The 10474-nt window shown below is 35.2% G+C and overlaps 1 protein-coding gene across 1 annotated transcript; it reads right to left on the reverse strand.

The window, feature by feature from the left end:
- Positions 1 to 1222: 1222 nt before the first annotated feature.
- On the reverse strand, positions 1223 to 2569 carry LOC149535991 (aspartyl protease family protein 2-like). The gene has a single exon (XM_089806207.1). It carries the CDS (start codon positions 2567 to 2569, stop codon positions 1223 to 1225), a length of 1347 nt encoding a protein of 448 aa, XP_089662333.1.
- Positions 2570 to 10474: the final 7905 nt, after the last annotated feature.

The raw sequence follows: 10474 nt of genomic DNA on the forward strand, positions 1-10474 counted from the left end.
AAAATATAAAAGAACTAATCAATAATTAAAAATGATTGAGATTCCATGATAAAATAGTTCCAACACGTTGTTGCCTAATTTTTTGCCAAAAATTAAAGACTACTAGTAGGATGTATGTTATTTCCATATGCACTGCACATGAAGCCCAACTATTATTCCTGAGACTGGACTGGAGAAAGAATGTTTATGTTGAAGTTAGGAGACTTAATACCAATTTTGTGCATTACTCAAGGATCTCATCCAATATTCGCATGAACTTTTATTATAGATGAACGTTTACTATAAGTATCATTTATGACATTGTTGTTTTACACATATTTTAAAAATCCTCATCATATGTAAGCTCTAGAGTTCATATGTGTACTCTAGAGCTTATATGATAAAATACAGGCTACTGTTTTCCTTCTTCCCATTTGAAATATGTAGCTTGCGGCCTCCTCTACAAGCCTTGTCCTTTCCAATAGCAAGAAGAAACCAAAAGAGAGGCCATCTGTGATCCTCAAATGCATATTTTTGTTCTATTGGCTGTGTTAATTTTAAGCATATTTTTAGAGTGGGCAGAAAAACTATTTATATCATGGAAGGTTAACTTGAATAGAGTCTACATCTAATTTTAGGAATTTACGATGGGTTGGAAGCAAAACCTTGTTGTTGGTAAAATTCAACTCATCTAAGGCAAAGGGCACACAATACAATAGATGAAGGTGGAAGGTTCTACCCACTAGTTCTTCTACTATTTCCTGCTCAAACATCCAACGGTTCCTGTTTCGCACTCAAGATAAGTTTCCTCAAGATAGAACAAAATAAAGTTTACAAAGTGTAGCTATGTACTTGGGTATGGTGGATGAAAGTCAAATGACTACTCATGCAACATGTTTCGGGAAAGTTGTACCAAGCTAAATTTATAAAACGAGTTCCATCTTCTTTCTATAGTGCAACAATTGATCTAACGAATTTCCCTTCAAGCTTAATTTTACCTACTTTTATAGTTTTCTTATTCTCCTGTTATAATTTCTTTTTTATTAATTAAATCAAAATATAGGAAAATTTATAAATTAATATTTAAGAGAAAGGTAAAATCTCGTCCCAAACATATGCCTTAAACTATAGTGTAATGATATAATTTATGTGGTGACTCTTTAATTGATGAGTACAATGACGCGGTACTCTATTGTTTATTTACCGAAGTTGACAAGAACAATTACAATGTATTAAAGGATTCTCAGCACGAACCAGGGCCAAAGCCAACCCTATTGTTTGCATTGTCGAAAGCCACCGTAATACCCTGTTGCTGAACATTCCCAATGATGTTGACAGCATCATTTGCAGAGGGTAAAAAGGGGAAGCACACAACATCTTCGGCAACTTGAAGTAGAGTTCCCACAGCTGGGATATCGAGGTTGGCGTTGCCTTTGAAATGAAGAGTAATAGTTGGGATTTTCACAGCTGTTACGCTGGATAACTGATAGCAAGGTTGAACCTCTCCAAATGGCGAGGCGGGCTTAACAGCTGGTGCACGTGTCCTCATCTTTTGCTCGAATGAACTTCGCAGAGCATCGTACACGGGTTTCACCAGTTCTGTAGCCATCACGGCAGTGTCAATATACGTTATTGTTGGCAGAGCACGAGGCACCTGCAAGTTAACATTTAATCGTTCGCCTCCCACGCTAACACCTTCCAGTCCCAAGATGTACGCACTCGAAGCGAACTGGGGCTCTTTCAGCATGGGTGTGAACACTTTCACAGAGGATGGAATCCCTAAACTCAGCGACCCTTTTGCAGTTACAGACAGGTAATTGGGAAGACAGTAGGAGAACTGCCCACCTGCCTTCTGAGAAACAAGGGAAAGTGTACCCCTTCCCAACCCTAAATGCCCGGATGTGGCAAACTTCCTTGCTGGGGCAAAGCTATAGGCGCATCCCATGTGTAATTCATTGAAGCTATTGCCTCCCACCTTCAGAGTCTCTGTGATGTAATCACCCTCTGATCCTTGGGCCAGACCGTTGGTGTCGACGTAAGTGCAGATGCCCCACTTGTCGCACTTTGATTGGAAGTCCTTGGGATCAGATCCTAAAGGTGGACATTTGGAAAGCTTGCAAGCAACTGATTTGTACGAGGAGGATTGCTTTGGGACATACATGGGGAACTTCACATTGGAAGCACAGCCCTCGCACGGGTTGCATTGAATCCATGACAGGGAACTCAGCGTGTCAATTCCCATCAGTTGTTTCTGAGCTGGTGTTCCAATGGAAACTTCTACAGTGTATTCTGGGCCTTCTATTTCCTTCCCAGATGTAACAGGAGTGCTGAAGGCAGTTGAGGATGTAGCATTATTGGTGCTGCTTAGAGTAAAACTGGTAAGAATGCGATTAACAAGATATTTATCCCTTTGAAGCCCTTGTATCAACACATCCCTCCAACTTGAATTGGAGGCTACATTGAGATGAGTAATTAGTAGATCTGCTCGTCCTCTCTTTTCTTCTTGGAACGACAGTTCCTCGCTTGGTCTACCAGCCGAGGCATTGAAATCCGTCCCCTCTTCAATAAGAAATGTATTCCCTCCAACCATGTAATACTTTTCCTTTATTATTCTTCTACATTCGCAGCCGGGAGAGCAGAGGAAACAAATAAGGAGAATGGTGAGTGCCAGGAGTGAAGATTGCTTTTTGATCGCCATTGCCAGCAACTATGAGATTGAATCTGTAACAAAGCAAAGGTGCGCGCAATCGCTTTCTACGCTAATCTTTGAGTGGACGATTATGCAAATCAAAGTAACTATTGCAAAGATCTCAAGAAATGCATAATAACATAATCAAAATAACAAAGAACACACAACACAGTGATTACCGTGGGGAAACCCTTCCACGAGGAAAACCCCACCCTCCAAAACTCGCACAATGTATTATCAAACCAAGATGATTACAATACACTTGCAATGCAAGTTCTTACAGGAGCGCATCACCACAACTCGAACTTGGAGAGACTCCTTCTAGGACCAGTCTTGCAAACTAAACTCAATTACACAAACACCTCCCTAAGCCCTCCTTTTATAGTGATTTTACAACCTGGAAACCACTTATGGTTTTACAAAACCATGAGCAAAACTACCATGCCACACGTTACCCATTTTTGACATTTATATTTCCAATATGAAAAACAACCAGGTTAAAATAGTAATCCCGTCCACAATTTTGTCTCTTAGTCTAGACCCCCATAAAAGTCACAAAATGAGTCATCAAGGCTCTAAAAATAGCCTACATATATTCTACTAAGGACAAGACTCATTTAACAACTAACTAACCACTTTCCAATGCATAAACAAGTGGAAAACTCCCACAAACTAATTCTGGAATTTTCCAGGAAAAGATTGCAAGGTTGAGACACATGTTTCTCAACATTCTCCCACTTGTCGAACACCTTGCAAGAGTCAGGGGATCTGAAATATCATGGACTTAATTGCTAGGGGCCGAGAGGCCCATAGACTCTGAACACCATTTGAATTTCTCTGTGCTCACGGGCTTAGTTAATGCATCAGCAACATTCGCCAAAGTCTCTACCTTTTCCAGCTTCACCTTGCCATCCTCAACCATATCTCTCACAAAATGATATTGTGCATCAATGTGCTTGGTCCTCGCATGAAAAGTCGGGGGCAAATTGCACTCTGGCTGTCACTATAAATTGTCACTGCACCCTGTTTGAACTCTATATCCGAACACAATCTCTTCAGCCAGATGGCTTCTTTGCAGACATGAGTCGCTGCCATATACTCTGCCTCAGTAGTGGACAAAGCGACCACAGCCTGTCACTTACTCATCCAACTGATTGCACCACCAAATAACGTAAACACATATGCATTGGTGGATCTTCTTCTATCAACGTCACCAGCCCAGTCTGAATCCACATAGCCTCGAATATCCAAGGAATGCTCACTTCCTGTTCCACGAAAACATATTGAGTACTCTGAGGTACCCCGCAAGTTTTTGAAAACTCTTTTTACTGCATCCCAATGTGCTCTTCCTAGATTAGACATATAACGAGAAAGTACTCCCACTGCTTGGGCAACGTCTGGTCTTGTACAAACCATAGCATACATCAAACTTCCAACAGCACTCTTATATGGTACTCGACTCATCTCTTCCATCTCCAATGGGGATGTAGGACACTGTGAGCTAGAAAGCTTTGTTCCCATAGTAACCGGAACACTCAATGGTCTTGAATCTTGCATATTGAATCTTTTCAAAATAGTACCAACATACTTACTTTGGCCTAGCCAAAGCTTTCTGTTCCGTCTATCTCTTATAATCTCCATTCCCAGAATGTGCCTAGCTGCACCAAGATCTTTCATTTCAAACTTTATTGAGAGTTGAGATTTTAACTCTACAATCAAACCTTTTCCTTTGCCAATAAACAACATGTCATCGACATACAAGGCAATAACCAGGAAACCATCACCATCAGATTTGAAATATATACAATGATTAGATTTAGATCGCACAAATCCAAAACTCAACACATATGTATCAAACTTTTGGTACCACATCCTAGGACTCTGTTACGATGAATAAGCATAGATTGATACTCTATATCTATCTAAATCCTCTAAGCATGTGGTATCATTGAACACATGATACTATGTCATATTACCATACCTTTGATATTACTTATCACTTCTGATAACAAAATTGCATGAAAATGAAATATACATGATAAGATATGGAGAATGATTACACTATTCCTTTATCCAAGTTGTGACTTATAGGTATTGGCAGGCCTATATCACAGTACGTTCTCGAGTTAAGATCTACCAATTCAAAGGATAAACTCTGAAGAATAATAAAATTCTTCCTTTATTTAAGTTGTGACTCATAGGCATAGAAATGTCTACATCATAATATGTGCTTGAACTCATCTAGCTCTCACAGTAGATCTCTACTATTGAACACATTATCTAAGAAATTGCCATCTCTCATAATGTCTTTTATACAAGGGTTCATTATCTCAGAGATTGTCACCTCTTAAATAATGAATACAAATGGTGGAGCCCATAACAGTCAATAGCCTAACAATAAAATAATTTTATTAATAATTTAAAGAATACAAATGTATTATAATTTTACCATACCAAGTTTTTTCTTGGAGTGATCTATCTTCAGTCGTGAGAGAAGTTTGGTCTGAATATTTAATGTCTAATCTGTAGTGCAAATGTACTCTAATTTTACAATATTCCTATCTACCATATCTCTTACATAATGGTAAGGAATTTCAATATGCTTGGACTTGTCATGAAAAAATTGATTCAGAGAAAACTTGATGGAACTCTGATTATCACAATGAATAATCATAGAATTCATTTCTTGACCAAATAATCCCACGAGTAACTTTTTAAGCCAAACTGCTTCCTGAGAGGCTATTGCTATTGCAATGTATTCAGCTTCTATGGAACTTTGTGCTACTGATGATTGTTTTATGAATATCCATGATATCATTGCTGACTCTAAATTGAAACAACATCTAGAAGTGCATTTCCCGTCAGTAACACTTCTAGCTCAATCTAAGTCTCTGTACCCATGTAGTTCCAATTCAACTTTCTCATACTTGAGCCCAAGGTTAAGGGTTCCTTGTAATTATCTCATGATGTGTTTGACCGCAACTAGGTGAATCTCATTTTGGCTCACACATAAACTCACTTAAAGCATTAACAATAAATAAAATATCAGGTCTTGTATTTACCAAGTACATAAGAGACCCAATCATCTGTTTGTAAAGAGTAGAAACTATGGAGGGTGATTCTACTGGTGCTTCCTTATGTTTATGTAGATTAGTCTCCATTGGAGAAAACATAGGTCTGCAGTTCCACATTCTAAATCTCTTCACGATGTCTAATGTATACTTCCCTTGATTAAGTATGATGCTGTCAGAATTTTTTCATACTTCCAGTCCTAGGAATTAATGAAGGAGTCCTAAATCTTTCATTTCAAATTCCCTCATTACATCTTTCATGCATTGATCTATAAGATGATCATCACATGCTATTAGTAAATCATCAACATATAGTATCAATATTATCATATCATCTTTATCCTTTTTAAGATAGAGATTTGGATCAGCTTCATCATTTTAGAATCCTAAACAAGTGAGATACATATAAATTCTTTCATACCAAGCCGTTGGAGACTATAGAGAGCTTTTTTGAGCTTGCAAAAAAAAACTTTAGGGTTATGAGTTCTAGATCCTTCAAGTTTCTCCAAATACACCTCTTGTGTAATTTTTCCATTCAAAAATATTTTTTTTACATCCATCTTATGTACTTTCCATCCCTTCAATGCTACAATAGCTAAGACTTCTCTTACAGATGTGTATTTGGCAATAGGAGCAAAGGTTTCTTCATAATCAATTTTCTCTTTTTGAAAAAATCCCCTAGCTCCATATCTAGCTTTATATTTTTGTTGCTACCATCAGCAGCATGCTTGATTTTAAATATCCACTTAGAAGAAACAACGGATTTTCCTTTAGGTCTTGGAACAATTTCCCAAACATCATTCTTAATAATGGATTGGTATTCTTCCATCATAGCATCCTTCCAAGATGTAGGTTTAATAGATCCTGAAATATTGGTAGGTTCTAATTTAGATAAATCACTCATGTTTGTTGTATAACTAGAAAATATTTTGGGTCTTCTGCATTCTCTGAAGGTTGCAGAAGGTGCAACGAAGTCTTGTGCTTCTTCTACTATTTTAATAGCCCAAAGTGGTCTTTTCTTTGAATTTTGAGTTTCCTCAAGATTAAGATTTTGAACTTCGTCTTCAATTTATTCAATGTTCTCCCTTTGAAACTTAGCTTCAATATTTTCTTCAGAACTAGGTTAGGGAGAGGGTTCTCCAAAACTTAGGGCTCTTTTGAATGCTACATCTTCTTCAAATATTACATCGCTACTAAGTTCAATGTTTTCCTGACCGAGTATGAAAATCCTATATGCTTTAAATGTTTGACTATACTAGACAAAAATATCTTTCAGCCTAGAGGGTTTTAACTTAGTTCTCTTTTCTTTTGGAACATGTATATATATTGGGCATCCAAAAAATCCTAAGATGACTTATTTTAGGTTTAACCTTAGTAAAGACTTCTTCAGGAGTTTTATCTCTAACGTAGGAGTGAGGACTCTTGTTTTGAATATAGACAACAGTACAAGAGGCTCCTGCCGAAAGATAATATTCTAGATTTTGATCAAATATCATAGCTCTTGTTGCTTCTATAATTGTTCTATTCTTCCTTTCTACTACCTTGTTTTGTCATGGGTTATAATGAATGTTATACTCCCTTTTAATTCCTACTTCTTTACAACTCTTTAAACAAATGTGAAGTATATTCCCCTCCATTATCAGTCCTAATAGTTTTAATTTTGTGTTGTGATAAGTTTTTAGTTAAGGTTTTGAATTCTTTAAATATCTTAAGGATTTCTTCTGATTCTTTACACTTTAAGAAGTAAATCCAAGATTTCCTAGAGAATTTATCTGTAAGAAAACATATAGTACCAAAATCCTTCAAGAGAAGGAACAGACTTACGCCCACATAAATCTAAGTGGATTAATACCAAAACATTTTTAGTTTTTCTAGTGCTATCGTGAAATGGATTTTTTGTGTTCTTACCCAGAGCGCATCCTTTTCATATGCTTGAGTGATCTTTATTCAACTTAGGTAAACCAGTTACCATCTTCTCCATAGCTGATAAGGTTTTGAAATTTAGATGTCCTACCAATTTGCTTTATTTCAACTTAAAAAGCAACTTAAAAACTGTTCAAACAATTCTAGTTTAGGATTTTCCGTTATTCAATAAAGGATTGCCCATTATTCAATACAACTCTATTAGTGCAAGCTTAGATAAAAACATGAGGTAGCTTAATGTTATGTTGTGTATTTCATTGTATAAAGAAAAACTATACTTACAAAGATTAAATTTAGCTTGTATCATTTACAAAAATAAAACTCTTTTCAATAATGAAGATAATTTAAAATTTCAGACTAAATTTAAGAATGATGTTGCGGGAGAAGTGTGTATCAGTATTATCAATCCAAAAGTTTAATATTTAAGAATAATGGAGTAGGAGAAGCATGTATCAATATTCCCAATCTTCAAGTTTGTTGTTGATATTTGTAAATTACACTAATGGTCAAGCAGCAAAGTCGTCACAAGAAAAAGACAATCATAGATTTAAGAAATCATATACCCATAACTATTCCCGACATACTAATTCATCATCAAATAAAATGAAATTCTAATAGGAATACTTCATGTATAATTTTGAAAAATTATTTATATAAATAAAATTTTAGAGCATGAACTTAAATTTCTAATGTCTACATTGAATCTTAACAGTAATTTCAGAGATGAACAACTAATGACTATCTCAAAGTATTTAATAATGAGGAACCATATAGAGGAATGCTTTATCTATTTTATCAGTAATATTATTAAGTATAAGTTTTGTTAGCATGCAAACTTGAAAGAAATAGTAGCAGTTTCACAGACTATAATTTATGGTAGTCAATTTATTTGTAAGACTCAAAATGTACAAAAAATAGATAGTTAGAGACATTTTTGTAAGAAAACTTTTCAAAGGTTTGACATTATGTGTAATGCTTATGTCTTCCTTAGCAGTGTTGAAGTCTGAATCTTCAAACAAACTTTTTTTAGTGTTCTGCTGTGATAAATTGCACTTCTCTCCAACCCTTGCCTTAACATTTCCTACAATAAAAAGGAAGAGAAATATAAGATTTTTATGAACTGTAGTGAATCCTCATGGGAGGGAATTGTTATTGTCTTGCCAAACATCAAATGTAGAAAATCCTAATATGTATGGTGGGAATTCTTTAAATAAAACATATAGTATCTGACACAAACAACTTTCAAGTAAGCAGCTGATCTATAATGTAAAAATTTCTAGGTAAAAGAAGACCTCAAACAAAAAAGAATAGCAAAGATCACTTGTCCAATGGTTTGAAAAAAATTGTGGACATCAAAAAAATGTAATCAGTAAATTATTTGTAACCAAATTTCTCTTACAATTATATGAAATGAGACATCTAGTGCTTGGAAAGAAAGAGCCTTATCTCATTGTTAGTTATTTGTAGAAGTCTATCTCTGCAAGAAATCTGCCTAATGGACGAAATGATGGGTTTCCATAGGGAGGTAGATCAAATACAGTGACACAAGCATAACTTCCAATTGTAGGGAGCTTAATCTTTTATGCTAATTAGGTCAAGGTTAAATGTGCTCTAGGTGGTTGTCTTTTATGCTAATTATCTCAGGGTTAAATGTGCTCTAGGTGGTCTGTAAATCCTCTAAGGGAGAATCTACTGTTCAAACTTCAATTGAGACTTCCACCAAATTAATTATATGGAATATCAAAGATATTTGAAACACTTGGATGCCTCATAGGGTAGAGCTAACTTATGTGGTTCGGGCATTATCTATGCCTTTCTTGTGATGGTGAATTAGTTCTACGGTTATACAATCTGAACCACAAGTTTATAAATAGTAGGTATAGATTGGGAAAATGAGTTGAATCTCTATGTATGTCAATAGTTTTTGAACAAATGATAAATTTACCTAAAATTAAAACCAAAAGATATGTCCCATATATGGAGATTTCTACTAGTTGAACTGATTTTCATGGAGAGCTCTTAGGATGGCTAGCTTATAGTCCAGAGCAACTGCTCACACTCTGAGGAGAACACTTAAAAGCCAAAAAAATCCTCCAAAATGAATCATTGAATGTGAAAAACTTGAGATTTTTACTTCTAGATTGAAATTGTGTCATCTTTATTAAAATAAAGATCCTCACAAAAAGACTTCTTAGTATCATGTGTGTAATTAAGCACATTTCAACGAAACTAAATAAAGGATGGTAAAAGAAAATATAATAAGATATCGAATATTAAATATAGTGATTTATTATCAAATATAATAATATAATATATTGTTCAAATCTGAATAGATATTTAATAAATATATATTAACTTATAATATTGACTCATTATTAATATAATATTTTATTATATTATTAATAGTTTATTATATACTTGGAATGACCAAATAGGATTCATCACACTTTCCATCCCCTTCCACGAACATTATAGAGAACATTATACACAAAGGTTCTAGTTTAATCAATCACCAAAATAGATGCTTATTTTATTGGCACAACATATTGGGACCCAAGTGCTCAATAATTTTATAAGATAGAAAATTGGCCATGGACTTGCTTATTGGGGTGAGTTGAAGTTTGATAAGGTGACACTCTCTTAGGTTGCACTGTAAAAAATGCAACACAAGGGCATAATAGACTCGATAGGGTTAAACAACAAGAACCCTAAAATTTCCCTCATGTATTTTCAAATTTGTACAATTCTAAAATATACTGCATAAAATTCTGAGTGAGGCATACCTTAAACAAAAAAGTACAAGTCCTAGGAC

The sequence above is a fragment of the Cupressus sempervirens genome, chromosome 10, assembly GCF_028749045.1.
Source record: "Cupressus sempervirens isolate cs-2001-9-10 chromosome 10, ASM2874904v1, whole genome shotgun sequence".
In the NCBI taxonomy this organism is placed as follows: Eukaryota; Viridiplantae; Streptophyta; class Pinopsida; order Cupressales; family Cupressaceae; genus Cupressus; species Cupressus sempervirens.